This window comes from Cherax quadricarinatus, chromosome 49 (assembly GCF_038502225.1).
Source record: "Cherax quadricarinatus isolate ZL_2023a chromosome 49, ASM3850222v1, whole genome shotgun sequence".
Lineage (NCBI taxonomy): Eukaryota > Metazoa > Arthropoda > Malacostraca > Decapoda > Parastacidae > Cherax > Cherax quadricarinatus.
This window is the reverse complement of record NC_091340.1, coordinates 3,084,015-3,100,600: the sequence shown is the minus strand read 5'-3', so window position 1 is coordinate 3,100,600 and position 16,586 is coordinate 3,084,015. Positions and strand designations below refer to the sequence as shown.

The 16,586-nt window shown below is 41.3% G+C and overlaps 1 protein-coding gene across 2 annotated transcripts in view; it reads left to right on the top strand.

Annotated features, from left to right (window-relative positions):
• Window positions 1-11,290, top strand: part of LOC128696977 (trypsin-1-like) — a 185,630-nt gene extending 174,340 nt beyond the window's left edge. For both annotated transcript variants that reach the window (XM_053788428.2, XM_070095095.1), the window contains exons 3-8: window positions 2,555-2,661; window positions 3,792-3,968; window positions 4,745-4,909; window positions 7,532-7,725; window positions 8,070-8,186; window positions 10,132-11,290. In XM_053788428.2, coding sequence (XP_053644403.1) covers window positions 2,555-2,661; window positions 3,792-3,968; window positions 4,745-4,909; window positions 7,532-7,725; window positions 8,070-8,186; window positions 10,132-10,290 — 919 coding nt within the window. In that variant the 3' untranslated portion in view covers window positions 10,291-11,290. The remainder of the gene's footprint in view (window positions 1-2,554; window positions 2,662-3,791; window positions 3,969-4,744; window positions 4,910-7,531; window positions 7,726-8,069; window positions 8,187-10,131) is intronic.
• Window positions 11,291-16,586: the final 5,296 nt, after the last annotated feature.

Sequence of the window (16,586 nt, the reverse complement as noted above, 5' to 3'; positions counted from 1 at the left end):
ATATATATATATATATATATATATATATATATATATATATAATGTGTATGTGTAGGTTTCACGTTTCATGGTCATAATACTTTCATACAAAAACTCATTTAAATAACTCCGAAGGTTGACCTTGTTTATCTCATCTGGTATATAACTCACGTGAAACACAAAGACAACCGGTGTATAACTTGTGAGAAATTATGCGGGTAAATTTTACAGGCAATGTCCCGAATTATTTCACCCCCTTAATTGTGAAGAAACTGTTTTACATCAGACAGTTTACACTTACTGATGTTGATGTAGCTCAGAGTCAAGTTGGGCTTTAAGGTCACCAGGTCACTATATTATCCCACCTTCCTGACCACCTCACGTCATCACGTCTCATACGTCTGGACTTTCAATTATTACAACATATAGTTCTTAAAATTATATGAAAATTTCTGCCAGTAACACTGACACGTGTGTCGACTGTATATTTGGTAATATCAGTTACTTGACCTGCGTAATTTGCTTGGGTAATTTAATATAAATAAATTACATTAAAAAGTATAAAGGAGATTTCCATATAACTCACCAAATTAAGATTTGGCATCATATCCTAACGCCTCACTTTTGGTAGGTAATTTATATTGGTCATTACAAATCAACATACCTGTAGTGAGAATTAATACTGTGGGAGGCGTACATTACACGTTGTGTGAACTTCATCAATTTGTGACGACACTGTTTCTATTACACCTTAACTTCATTTGAAGATTCGGCCGATTTTCAAATTCCTCAAGGAATTGGGAAATCGGCCGAATCTTCCAGAGCCAACACTCCCTCTCAAGACGACTACCCGGGCCTTACTCCATTCAGTTTTCCATTTTTTTTTCACTCACGTGAAACACTGAAAGATAATTGGTACACAACTCACGTGAAACACTGAATGATAACTGGTACATAACTCACGTGAAACACTGAATGATAACTGGTACATAACTCACGTGAAACACAAAAAGACATTGGAAATTTCCTCCACCCTGATTTCAGTGTAATTATTAACTCTCATGGTATTGGCAGTAAACTCAAGAGAGCTTCACGTAGCACTATCTTAATTAATTTTGATGCTAAGAGATTTTTTTTTTTTATCCATGTGATTCCTAGCAGATCGCCGCCTTCCTTTCAATATGAGAGAAGAGCGGGCAAATCACCTTATTCAGCATCACCTTGTAGTACCAGATTCAGCAGAGGAATTCCCACCGTATATGTCCTGATGTTTGGAACTGTCATGCATGCCTTAGCCGTCACAGCTCACTGGAGGACGCCATAAAATATAAAATAGGAATGTGAAGGATACAATCACGACATACCGAGATGGGAAGCGTCCCTCGCTGTATTGGCTCAGTGAGGCAATGTCCTAAGTTTCTTTTGTGAAACTTGAGAGTTACATAGTGCTGTCTTTTGTCAACTGTTCTGGCAAGAATTAATGTAAATGAAGAATTTTTTTTTTCGTGTTTATATACATGGAAAATAGCTAAAATTACCTGCGGAATGATGCATTTGTTTTCAACTCTGAAGAGAGCTCACTCTTCTGGCTTGTAGAGGTGGCTTCTCCATCCTCCCTGGCGGAGGTGACTTCTCCACCCTGGATGGTGGAGGCGACTTCTCCATTAGGCTTGGTGAAGGTGACTTCTCCACCCTGGATGGTGGAGAGGGAGTTTACCCTCCTTACTGGAGAGTAAAGTCCCTCCCCCACCCTGGGTGAGGTAGGTGGCTTTACCCTGGAAACTGATCGTTGTTCGGCCTGGCTTTCCATTCCTGGCCAAGGTCTGTAGAAGTAATCAGTCCCTTATCCTAAAGTCATTTACATCGACTCCAGGCTGAGGGACTGAGTACCTCAAACTTCTGATTTTCCACCATTCTTCTCTGTGTTGGACTGAGGAAGCCATTGGCTGGCGAAACTAAAGATACCCAAGTGTTCCACAAATGTTTCAATCATCATTCCCTTGTTCCTGTGGGTAACAAATGAGTTAAGGTTTAAATAAGATATTATAAGGACCCACAATGGAAATAAGTCGCCTTGTCTGACATTTTTGGGGTTATCCTATTTAATCTACATATATGCTGCTATGTGTGACAAATTATGTAACTGTATGTGTAGTTGTACCAGTGTACCTGAATACACTTAATGCTCTGGTCGTCCCTACTCCATGTATATTTATGTTCGCTCGGTCTGATGGACAGATTCTTTCTAGTTTCTCCCACGTACTTCCTCTTACAGTATCAGCATCGGCCTGTGTAGACCCCAACAGTATAAGCTCCCGCAGTTTTAAACTAGGACAGTATTCACAAATGATTGCGAAGAGATAAGATGGTGTGGAACATTATTATTAAAGACATATATATGACAGCATGAGTGAATTTTTATTATATCAGCTTACATGTGACGTGTATTTTTAAAAGAATGCTCACTGTTTATGTAACTTTCCTTGACAAGTGTGTATGGTGAATTTTAATTTGACTGGGTGTGGGCCTAGGAATATACCTTTTGCCTCCTCTGACCGACTTATGTACACTCTAGGCTGGCGGGCTTGGGGGAGGAACGTAACAGCCAGGTTTGTGGCATCCGCCACAGTGCAGTGCCAGACATCATCACCCGCATCGTGGGAGGCTCACCCGCCGAGACCCGTGAGTGACACCCCCCTCCACTTGTATTGTTCCTGTGTGTTCGTACACTGACAACACGCTCTCCACTAGCAATGACAATGTTTTTAAATATTTTAGGAATTCAATCTTTTTTTCCTGTAAATCTTAAATAACTCACAGTACGTAGCATCGTGCGTATATTTAAGGAAAATGTGGCGCTACTTTCCATTTATATTACTTGAACTACATAGCTAATCCCTAGCCAGTTAGCTGAGTGACTCGGCTTCTGACGACGATTTATACTGAAAGACCGTGATTCAAGGATTTAGAGCTACCCTCTTTTTCTTTATATCAGACCTGATTACCTTCTGTTCCTCAGGTGCTGCATGAGAATGGAATCTTAAATACTGTTGAAGGTGAGATGGAAGATCTCGAAGACGTTGCAGGGGACGGGTTCACTAAAGAAAGACAAGAATTGAGGAGCACTGCAGCAAGCCTTCTGGCCCATGCTGGGCAGGTCCCTCTGGAATCCAGAGGGACAAGTATGCTGAAAATTATATAAAATACCGAAAGATTGGATTCCAGAAGAACCTACCTAGCATAGGCCAGAAGGCTTGCTACAGTGCTCCTCAATTCTTGCCTTCTTTCTTCTACTAACGAACCTCGTCCCCTGCATCGTCTTCGAGATCTTCCACTTCACCTTCGACAGTATTTAAAACTCCATTCTCATGCTTCAGCTTCTTATCGTTCCAGAGCATGAAGCTGAACTCTTGGCAAGGTTGGTAGACTGATTAATTCATCTTAACCTCGCCACTACTACTGTTACCTACAATACATGCTCCTCTGTATTTGACTGATGAAGTCTACCGCATACATGAAACGTTTCAAACAATAAAGATACCCAACTGTTGCTCATGTGTCTTATACATCAACTTATCGGTGTTTTATACCATTTTTTCACATACAAACTTAACACCTATACTGTATAAAAGTACTGCAGTGTTTCATGATATTAATGTCCACATTTTCATTAAGTATCTTTTATATAATATTAAAAGTAAACTTAAAAATCATGCAGATAGTTTTAATAATTGTTTGTTAAAGAATACTTAACTTCCTAATGTAAAGTTCAAATTATTATTATAATGCTGTATGACTTTGTATATCAACAGACGAGTTCCCATGGCAGGTGTCACTACAGTGGCGCTACGACTGGTACACCTACCATGTATGCGGTGCCACGGTCATAGACCAGAACTGGGTGCTCACTGCTGCTCACTGCACGCACCAGTACACTCCTAAGGACCTGCTTGTAGTGGCAGGTGAACACCAGCTCAAGCACAAGGAAGGTGAGCATGCTATAACACTACACATAGCAGACTGTCTCTCCGGGATTCTTGACTGTTCCTACAAAAATTGTATGAATATGCGTAGAGTTTGTAGATGGTAGTGTAGATACCTACGTTATTTAGCGGGTTTTGAATCTCACGTCATAGGCTAGGCGTTTTAACGCTAAATTGGCTGATGTGATTCATCCTGACCTGTAAGTAATCAGTCGTTCTGCTGGATACGACAAAGGGACATCGACTAACCTACACTCACATCTGTATTAGGAGTCACCAGCCTCGCATGACTCCACCATTGGCCTGGTACTACTAACTAGGTCATCACCAGTCACCAGCGCCCTACATGACTCCACCATAGGCCTGGTACTACTAACTAGGTCATCACCAGTCACCAGCGCCCTACATGACTCCACCATAGGCCTGGTGCTACTAACTAGGTCATCTAATGATAAACACTCGAATCAGTTTTTTCCTGATAATTTTTCTATCAAAAACATCGACATATCATAATTTACTGTTAAACCATGAATGTTTTCAGTTTCCACTAGTTCACTCTATAGTCTATTTAATTTGTTTATTGTTCTAATACTGTAAAAGTGTTTTTAATGTCTCTGCAAGATACTGGTGTATCTTACAAACACTAGTGTATTTTAAAAGCATTGATGTATGTTACATGATGAAGGGTTTGGCAGTGTAAGTGATGATTTGTGCAGATGTGATCTATGAGAAATTGTGCTAGATGAGGTAGTAGGGCGATCTATTTGTGTTGTATGTTGCAGGCACCGAACAGACAAGATACATCGAGCGTATTGTTGAACACAATGCATACAGCAGCACCACCCAGGAGAATGACATCGCCCTTCTCAAGCTGACTGCTCCTCTCCAGATGGACGGCGTTACTGTGTCTCCCATCTGCATGCCACCTCCCATGACCAACTTCTCAGGCAGGTGTCTCTCTCTCTCTCTCTCTCTTGATATGAGGCGCTCAAAAGAAACCCAACGAGGCATGAAAGTTATAAGAGCAGCCTCATAACGAAAGAGTTGGAAAGAGTGTTAGGTAAGACACATATGCAACAGTTAGGTATCTTTATTTCGAAACGTTTCGCCTACACAGTAGGCTTCTTCAGTCGAGTACAGAAAAGTTGATAGAAGCAGAAGATACTTGAAGACGATGTAATCAGTCCATCACCCTTAAAGTTTTGAGGTGGTCAGTCCCTCAGTCTGGAGAAGAGCATTGTTCCGTTGTCTGAAACAATATTGTTTCAGACAACGGAACAATGCTCTTCTCCAGACTGAGGGACTGACCACCTCAAAACTTTAAGGGTGATGGACTGATTACATCGTCTTCAAGTATCTTCTGCTTCTATCAACTTTTCTGTACTCGACTGAAGAAGCCTACTGTGTAGGCGAAACGTTTCGAAATAAAGATACCTAACTGTTGCATATGTGTCTTACCTAACAATCTGTCGGTATTTTATACCATTTTAATGTTCAGTTGGAAAGAATTAGACGCAGGTAAACGTCTAATACATTCCAACTTTTTTTTACTGTTCTTCCTGTTTTTGAAACCAGCGAACTCGCCAGTGAGCGAAGGTTACGTGTTCTGTACTAGGCTGTTCATCATTCGTTCAAGTATTATATACATCACTAAGATTAGCGAGTTTATCACTTTTACTCCGCAAAAAAAAAAATGCAATGAATTTTCTCTCGAGAAAATCGAAGAACTTCCCATACCACCTTAAAGCTCATTAAATTGACTTTAAAATTAGACCACTGGTCAAAATTGTAGGCTTAATTACAGAGATAGTATTGCAAGTTTGTAAATTTTTTCAAGAGTGACTGACGAGTTAGTTGGTTTTTCTTCTCAGTGCCTTCTACATAATGTACATATTTCTTTCGTCACTTGGACTGCGGAGTTTTTAGTGGATTTATCGCTAATTTTCAAAATAATTTTATTTAACGTTTATGACGTCCATTACTTCGAGCTACAAGTAACCTTCTGATCTACGTTCAAGATAATAAAACCATGGTGTTAGGTAAGACACATATGCAACAGTTAGGTATCTTTATTTCGAAACGTTTCGCCTACACAATAGGCTTCTTCAGTCGAGTACAGAAAAGTTGATAGAAGCAGAAGAGACTTGAAGACGATGTAATCAGTCCGTCACCCTTGAAGTTTTGAGGTGGTCAGTCCCTCAGTCTGGAGAAGAGTATTGTTCCATAGTCTGAAACAATATGGAGTTGAAGTGACAGGATGGAGCCTTATATACCGTCAGGAGGTGAGATGTAGGCTACTAGTAGACGTAAGAATGTAGTCGTTGGGAGGTCATGTATGGCTGGATTTGAGAGGGACATGACCTCCCAACGACTACATTCTTACGTCTACTAGTAGCCTACATCTCACCTCCGGGCGGTATATAAGGCTCCATCCTGTCACTTCAACTCCATATTGTTTCAGACTATGGAACAATACTCTTCTCCAGACTGAGGGACTGACCACCTCAAAACTTCAAGGGTGATGGACTGATTACATGGTCTTCAAGTCTCTTCTGCTTCTATCAACTTTTCTGTACTCGACTGAAGAAGCCTATTGTGTAGGCGAAACGTTTCGAAATAAAGATACCTAACTGTTGCATATGTGTCTTACCTAACAACCTGTCGGTATTTTATACCATTTTAATGTTCATAATAAAACCATCTGGCATATGTCAGAACATTATTTTTTTTAGATGCGGGTTTAATTATCTTGGTAGTAGGTTTTACCCATACTCATTAGAAAGAACTCAAAATGTATTCAAATTGGATAAATTTAGATTTATAAAGGATATAGGAAAGTACTGGTTTGGAAATTATAGTCGATGAGCGGAACAGTCTGTCTATTAGCTTCAAATATAGGTTAAATAAATACACGAGTGAGAGTGATTTGAGTGGGACTTGCGCTTGAGTTAAAAGGGTTATCAAAGCTGATTCCTTGGGTAACATTGATAATGGGTTGGGCGAATATTTTTGTTGGTGGGTTTGTGTTTGACAAGTTATTATTATTATAATCAAGGGGGAAGAGCTAAACCCGGAGGATTATACGGCGCCTTGGGGGGATGTGGAATACATTCAGGCTTAATTCGGGGAACTGGAGCACAGATCCAATTCCCTAAATCAAGAGCCCCTCACCAACATCAATGAACCTTCCTTGAGGGGTGTGTTTGACAAGGACCTGCCAAGTAAGGGCCAGTAAGCCTACCAACCTACCTACCTGGTGAGTGTGTGTGCTCGTGTGTGACCCAATTAATATTTGCACCAATAACTCATTACAGTTGTGACCGGGTGTGGACGTGTGAATGGCTCATTACTTTGTAATTTGTTCGTGATTGTAACCATGTATAGACGTGTAATGATTTATTACCTTTGTAACTTGGTCATGATTGTGACCAGATCTACCTGGTGTTCATTACCTTTGTAACTTGTGTCTTGTCATGCTTGCCTCTTTACCACCAGTAAGTTTCCTGCACAGGTCGCTGTATAGCCCTTGTGGCTTAGCGCTTCTTTTTAATTATAATAATCCTGCACAGGTCACTGCGTGGTGAGTGGGTGGGGGAAGGAGAAGGAAGGTGGGACGTCGTCCGACAGGCTGCAGAAGGTGGTGGTACCTATCATCACCGACGACAGATGTAAAGACAGCTATCTGTCTATCGGCTACAACGGCCCCATCGCTGAGACCATGATGTGTGCGGGATACAGACAGGGAAACATGGACGCCTGTCAGGTAACTTATCCAGGAGCTACAGTGTGCAAACTTCACTACTGACTAAACCCATAATTAATCTTGTGTAGAAACTTTTAATATTGTATTGAATATAAATATGTATATTATCGTGGTTGTAACTCACTACCTAAGCTTTAAACAATGTTATGGTCCTTCATAAACAGTTAATATACTTTCAGACTTGATAAAAGGCCTCCCAGGATGGTTCGAAACGTTATTGAAAGTTTCCTATATAACTTATTGTTGATTTCAAATTAGGAAGGTTTGCACACCTCCAAACAAATCATTTAGGAAGTAACTGGGCAAATATAATAAATTATAGACAGTAATACCAAGTCTTGCAGGGAGACTCCGGGGGACCCTTCGTGTGCCAAGGCTTCAACAATCGCTACTACATAGCTGGTATTGTCTCCTGGGGCATCGGCTGTGCCAGACCAAATGTGCCCGGAGTTTACACTGAGGTAAACTTTCTTCAGCAAAAATTACAAGTAACTTTACAGAGCTTAACATGAACATGTCAGAGGATTCTGGGGGAACACATGTTGAGATCACACAATAATGGCTCGTAGAGTACCTAATGAAGAGAATTTAACAAAAAAATAATGTTTATATTGTGTACACAATCACACAGGTAAATTGTCTAGTAATTTCAGAAGAATCATTAAAAGGAAGAGTGTAGGTAACACTCTACCTTATAAATCTGTGTAATGTGCACTGTAAACTGCCTCTACACCAGTGATGTAAATTGCCTCTGTAAAGTAAAAGGACACAAGTGCAGCTAATGTGACATTTTATTGTGGCAACGTTTCGCTCTCCAGGAGCTTTATCAATGGCTTGATAAAGCTCCTGGAGAGCGAAACGTTGCCACAATAAATGTCACATTAGTTGCACTTGTGTCCTTTTATTTTACATATTGTCGGTAATTCTACCAACTTTATTAAATTGCCTATACCTTAGTGTGGTGTACAGAACCTTCATATCAGAATGGTGCACATACTATGTCGACACTCGTGTGTACACACCACATACATGACAGCTGCGTCAGCCTTACATGACTTGAGAGTTTACCTTATAAAAAATACTGCCAGTAATATGACCCATGACTAAGGTCACCTGCCTCGGTGGGAGACCCGGTGTTTTGAAAAAAAAAAAGAATGGAAATAACATATGTGTAAATTACAGAGGATAACCCCCAAAAAGGCCGCCTATGGTAATAGGCAGAAACTAAGATAATTGGTCATTGTTTTTCTCATTAGGTTCAGCTGCGACTTCACGGGAAGTTTGTACACACACACACATATATATATATATATATATATATATATATATATATATATATATGCACAGAGACACTCATGACATGCACAGGCATTCTTGCACACACACACACACAACTGGAGAGAGGTGGAACCAGGAGCTGAGAATCAACTTCTGCAACCACAATTAGTCAAGTACACAATCGCGCGGATGCGCACGAACGTTATGGACACACACTTGCAGCATATATATGGGCTGCCACTGATACCTTCTGCCTTGCCTTAGAGAATTTCCCTTCCTACCTGTTGCTTCTTGCAACACTGCATAGCTCCTGACGACGCACGAGAATGCGAAAGATCTTGAGCTAAAGATTTCCATCCCCATGTGGCTTGTTTTGCATTGTTAAGATCGCCTGTTTGCAATTGCTTTGCAATTTGATTGTATGTGTGTGTGTGTGCCACAATACACACATTGTTACGATCAAAACTAAGTGCTAAACCCACAAGGGTCATACAGTGCTTCTCAGTACACATATGTATACAAGAACCTTCACATATATACACAACTGATTTAACACTTATTTCTAATAGGTTAAGCAACACTTGTTTATACAATGTCTTCATTATTAAAGTCATAGAGAAGATTGGTTCCATTTCCATGTATCAAGAGCCATACACTATCGTCAAGGCTTTCCTGCTAGGGACGAGTGTGATTGTTATCATGAATTTTGGTGTTTGGAAGTTTGTTTTTTACAGATAAGAAATTTATATAACGTGTGGTGGTGCTGGTGATCACATTAGTAATGTGGTGGTGGTGCTGGTGATCACTTTAGTAACGTTTGGTGGTGATGGTGATCACTTTAGTAACATGTGGTGGTGCTGGTGATCACTCTAGTAACGTGTGGTGGTGCTGGTGGTCACTTTAGTAACGTGAGGTGGTGCTGGTGATCACCTTAGTACCGTGTAAGGGTGGTGGAGCTGGTAATCACCTAACAGTAATATCTGTGCTGCTCCACATGTCCAACTTAATACCATCTCTCAATGGAAATAAGTCACCCTGTCTGGCTTTTTTGGGTTATCCTAGGCTCTCTACACATATGGTGCTATGTATGATAATCTATGTAACTAAATAAACTTACTGTTGCTTCAGGTGAGTCGCTACGTGGCCTGGATCGCCAACGTTGTCAGCAACAGAGTAGACATGCCACCACGGCCAGCTAGTCTCAGGAGCCCTGGGCTTCTAGATGCCTCCTCCACCCTTCACTACTCGGTCAATACCACGTCTGAAGAACCTGCACCCCACGTCTGAAGAACCCGTACTCCACGTCTGAAGAACCCACACCTCACATCTGAAGAACCCACACCCCACGTCTGAAGAACCTGCACCTCACGTCTGAAGAACCTGCACCTCACGTCTGAAGAACCCGCACCCCACACTCATGTCTCTCTGACTGGTACTTCCTCGCTGAAATAAATGCCAGTCATCCTAAATGCCATCCAGCCAGACTGCTTCTTCCTTCCATCCACCACTGTTTGACAGCAATGCACCTACTGTACACCAGAACAGCCTGGGGTCAACTGAAATTAACACTGACAAGTTACTTTATGTAAAGAGAGAACTAAAGACAACTTTTGTGTTTAGTATATATAATCACAGAGAAGATTCAAATCCAGGGATAGCACAATATTTACCAGCCAACCCCTTCCTATGCCAGGTGTTATGTTCTCCTAATTTCCTAGATAGTTGTTAAGCTGATGGATTTCGTGTATGTATTTCAATGTACCCTTTTTGGTGTATCTAATACGTCAATGCCCCTCAAGGGAGGTTCCTTGATGCTGGTGAGGGGCTCTTGATCTAGGGAACTGGATCAGTGCTCCGGTTCCCTGAATTGAGCCTGAATACCTTTCATCCCCCCCATCCCCCGATGTGCTGTATAATCCTACTGGTTTAGCGCTCCTCCATGATTATAATACTCATTCGTCAGTGTATTCCATTAACAGCTCTAAGATCGTATCTTCTTACATCCTTACTACGTAACGTACAAATATGACACGAATTTGCAGATAGGGCAAGGAAATTAATAAATTGAAAAGGCCTGTTGTCTGTGTTTATTAAGCATTCATGAAAGGTTCTTGTAGGTGGAAAACCCATTTTATGCGTTATAGCATGTAGATAGAGTTTAGACAAGCAAGTAGAAACAAAATTATTCTCTGAAAGCAAGTGAATTAGTAGTAAGCTAAGTGTTGACAATCTGAAGGATTGGGGACGTTATTATTTAGAGGTTCGTTTGAATTGTAATGTCCTCCTTGACCTGGTAACACAAGCTCTTGAAAGAGTGATGGTTAAGGTTGATTGGCTGAGTATGTTTAAATCCTGTATATATTACATGAGGGTCATTTAAGGTTGCTGTAACATGACTGAATAAGTAAGGTGAATGTATTTTTTGGGGGGTTACCCTGACCTGCTGGGAAATAGCCTATGCTTAGGTTATTTCCTACTGTAATTGAAATATTATTTATTAAAGGACCCCAATGGAAAAGAGTTACTCTGACTTTTTGGGTTATCCTAGGTTTTCTACACTTATGCTGCTATGTATGATAATCTATGTAACTGTATTTGTGTATACCTGAATAAACTTAATAAAGAGTAGTTTTATAGTTACCTATACCAGCATCAGGTGTTTTTAGTACCTGGAGTTTACCTGGGCAGGGTTTCGGGGGTCAATGCCCCTGCAGCCTGGTCTGAGACCAGGCCTCATGGTGGATCAGGGTCTGATCAACCAGGCTGTTACTGCTGGCCGCATGCAAGCTGACGTACGAACCACAGCCCAGTTGGTCAGGTACTGACTTTAGGTGCCTGCCCAGTGCCTTCTTGAAGACAGCCAGGGGTCTATTGGTAATCCCCCTTATGTATGCTGGGAGGGAATTGAACAGTCTTGGGCCCCGGACACTTATTGTGTTGTCTATCAGTGTACCCGTGGCGCCTCTGCTTTTCATCAGGGAAATGTTGCATCTCCTGCCGAGTCTTTTGCTTTCATGGGGAGTGATTTTTGTGTGCAGGTTTGGTACCAAACCTTCCAGGACTTTCCAAATGTATATTATCCTGTATCTCTCTCGCCTGCATTTGAGGGAATACAGATCAAGGACCTTCAACTGTTCCCAGTAGTTTAGGTGCCTTATCGTACTTGTGTGTGCCGTGAAAGTTCTTTGTACACTCTCCAGGTCTGCAATGTCGCCAGCCTTGAAGGGGGCCATTAGTGTACAGCAGTATTCCAGCCTAGAGAGCACAAGCGATTTGAAGAGAATCATCATGGGCTTGGCGTCCCTAGTTTTGAAGGTTCTCATTATCCATCCTATCATTTTCCTAGCGGATAAGGTAGATACATTGTTGTGGTCTTTGGATGCGAGATTCTCTAAAATTATCACTCCCAGGTCCTTCACATTACTTTTCCGCTCTATTGCATGGTTAGAATTTGTTGTATACCCTGACACATTTTTAATTTCTTCAAGTTTCCCATATCTGAGTAGTTGAAATTTCTCCTCGTTGAACTTCATATTGTTTTGAGTGGCCCAATTGAAGATTTGGTTGATGTCTGCTTGGAGTCTCTCGGTGTCTTCGATGGAGGCCACTGCCATGGTAATCCGGGTGTCGTCTACAAAGGAAGACACGGAGCTATGGCTTATATCTCTTTCTATGTCAGAAATGAGGATGAGGAATAGAATGGGAATGAGTACTGTGCCTTGTGGAACAGAGCTTTTTACCATGGCTGCCTGGGACTTTACTCTGTTTACTGTTACTCTTTGTGTTCTATTTGTCAGGAAGTTGTAGATCCACCTACCAACTTTTCCCTTTATTCCTTTATCACGCATTTTGTGTGCTATTACACCATGGCCACACTTGTTGAAAGCTTTTGCAAAGTCTGTGTATACTACATCTGTATTTTGTTCATCCTCTACAGCATCCAGAACCTTGTCATAGTAGTCTAAACGTTACACCCGTTTTTTTGTTGCGGGTTTTTCAATAAGAAGACTGTATTTATAAATAAGAAATATTGTATAAAAACATAATAAAACATAATAAAAGAGAATGTAAAGAAATAAACTGGTTTTATAAAATGTATTTACCTTGGAGATCAGACGACTTGGGATGACGGAAGATGCTGGTGGAAGTGGAGGCCGGAAAAGATAGACACCACCTACACTACTCCACCCACCACTATTGCTACTCCACCCACTACTATCACTATTCCATCCACTACCCTCACTACTCCATCCACCACCATATCTACTCCACCCACCATTATCACTACTCCATCCACCACCATATCTACTCCACCCACCATTATCACTACTCCATCTACCACCATATCTACTCCACCCACCATTATCACTACTCCATCCACCACCCTCACTACTCCACTCACCATCTCTACTCCACCCACCACTATCAGTATTCCACCCATTAAAGGAACTTTCATGAGGCAGGTAAATATCACAGAGGCTTTCCTTAATGTTTCTGGAAAAACTGAGCGTTGAAATGGAGGTTACTTCTTCCCCGGATTTATACGAGCAAACAAGGGACAAGGTGCCTTACTACAATCTGGGATTAGCGTGGAAATATTATCCTTCCAGTTATGTCTTGGAAGAGTATGTGGGATGGGACAAAGTACCTGACATTCCTCTGGGTACAGAGTAGGATTTGATTTCAGATACGCCGCCAACTAGTGGCTACATATCTGAAGCTCGCTCATAATCCGGATTTTGGTTTGGAACTCAAAGCAAAAAATCGACCGAGCAATGTCTCATAACTCGGAAAACTTGTAAGTTGGGGCACTCAAGGTACCACTGCAGAAGTATGTCATTTAAAACAACAGACATAGCCCCACTCTACAAAGGTGGCAGTAAAGAAATTGCAAAGAATTACAGACCGATAGCACTAACATCCCATATCATAAAAATCTTTGAAAGGGTTCTAAGAAGCAAGATTGGCAACCACCTAGATACCCATGAATTAAATAACCCAGGGCAACATGAGTTTAGAGCAGGTCACTCCTGCCTGTCCCAGCTACTGGACCACTATGACAAGGTCCTGGATGCTGTAGACGATAAACAAAATACAGCTGTAGTATACACAGACTTTGCAAAAGCCTTTGACAAGTGTGACCATGGTGTAATAGCACACAAAATGCGTGATAAAGGAATAACAGGAAAAGTTGGTAGATGGATCTATAACTTCCTGACAAACAGAACACAAAGAGTAATAGTAAACAGAGTAAAGTCTGTGGCAGCTATGGTGAAAAACTCTGTTCCATGAGGCACAGAATTTGCTCCCATTCTATTCCTCATCCTCATATCTGACATAAACAGAGATGTATGCCATAGTTCCACGTCTTCCTTTGTGGATGACACCCGAACTGCCATGACAGTGACCTTCATCGAAGATACCACAAGACTCCAAGTGGACATAAACCAAATCTTCAAGTGGGCCACTCGAAATTATATGAATTTCAATGAAGAGAAATTTCAACTTGAGATATGGAAAACTTGACAAAATTAAAACTGTATCAGGGTATATGACAAATTCTAACCATACAATAGACCAAAAAAGTAATGTGAAGGACCTGGGAGTGATAATACCAGAGGATCTCGCCTTCAAAGACCACAACAGTGTATCTAACACCTGCTAGGAAAATGATAGGATGAATAATGAGAACCTTCAAAGCTGGGGATGCCAAACCCATGATGATTGTCTTCAAATCGTAAGGCACATAAATTACTGGGAATGGTTGAAGGCTCTCGATTTGTATTCCCTGGAATGCAGGAGAGATATATATGATAACATACACTTGGAAAATCCTATAGGGATTAGTACCAAACTTGCATACAAAAATCATTCCCTATGAAAGCAAAAGACTCAGCAGGAGATGCAACATTCCCCCAATGAAAAGCAGGGGTGCCACGAGTAAACTGAGAGACAACACAATAAGTGTCCAAGGCCCAAAGCTGTTCAACTGTCTCCCACCATACATAAGGGAAGATTACCAATAGATCCCTGGCTGTCTTCAAAAAGGCATTGGACAGGCACCTGAAGTCAGTACCTGACCAACTGGGCTGTGGTTCGTACATCGGCTTGTGTGCGGCCAGCAATAACAGCCTAATTAATCAGACCCTGATCCACCACAAGGCCTGGTCTCAGACCAAGCCTTAGGGGCATTGACCCCTGAAACCCCTCTCCAGGTAAACTAGGCAGCCCTAGCACTGGCCAGGAGTCTGACTCGCTTGCCATGGGTTCAAACCCCATGTTGGTTTAGAACCTATGGCAACCCAATCCTAAAACTAACGAACCAGTGCACTTTTCACCTTACCATGCTGGCCTAATAAAATTTGTCGAACTATGTACATATATTTCTATACACCATAAGAAGGCTAGCAAGTGATCCACTGTTTACAATTAAGTCATAGGATTTCACGAGTCATTCATAACAGCTTTGATATGTCATGAGCTAGAGCTTGCCACAACTATGTTGGTGTGAGATTCATCTGTATTATCATTACAGTCATAACTAGGTGCTAAACCCATTAGGGTCATACAGCATTGAGATTCATCTGTAATAAGCTGCTTTTGTGGTCACATTGGGACCCACACTGACCTTCCTATGGTGTACAGAAACACCCTTGGGTGGATGAATTTTTTAGGCCAGCTTGGGAAAAGTTGGCATATACCAAGTACACTACTTGGTACAACAGCTTGTTGTACAGCTAAAGGACATCATCTTGCAGTACTGATGGAAGATGACAGTGTGTTACCAACCTACCAAAGCAAATGTGTGCTGCCATCTTGTTAGAGGTCTACAACAGTCCTCCTTTCAGTGTTAGAACTGGAGGCAGGACACTGACAAGTTACAGTGGAGTCCACTACTGGCATAGCATTTCACCCATGAATGGGTTCTTCTTGAAATAGCTCGCCCAATAAAAAATTGTACCAATGAAGGATTTTATGGCAGTTACTGTCTAAAGTTTTCCACTCTGCTGATGGCATACCAGTTTGTAGAGCATGAGTCGGCAAGTTACTCACCAGCCAAGACAATGACTGGATGCAAACTTCAGATATAAATACACAGTATTGATGAGCCAACCATCTGAAGGTTTAGCAGAAAATTCCCATGATCATTAAAGAACTGCAAGAGCATTTCAACAAAGAACATCACCAATAACAAAAGAACCCGAAGATAGCGGGAAAACTACAAAGAGGCAATACGATTTGACGTTTTTTCAGCATTCCTGTCAGGTATATAAGTACAGGTTGCATAACTCTTGATACAAGAAAGGAATATCATTTAATCTGAAAAAGGCCTGGAAAGGGTCATATAGCATGATGGAAAAGCTGAGGTAATGTGTTCCATTCAGGAAAGTGATGCATATTAACCAGTTGTGGCAGTACAATGGTCTAGGTTATTATTGATGGTTAGTGATGAGGTAAATCAGGGTCACAAGGAATTCACAGAACACCTCCAGATAATGGAGAGGTCACACTCAGCAGTGCCCGACTGTGCAATCAATACATTTTACTACTATAGCATAATCATCCCTAGATGTTTCTCTGTT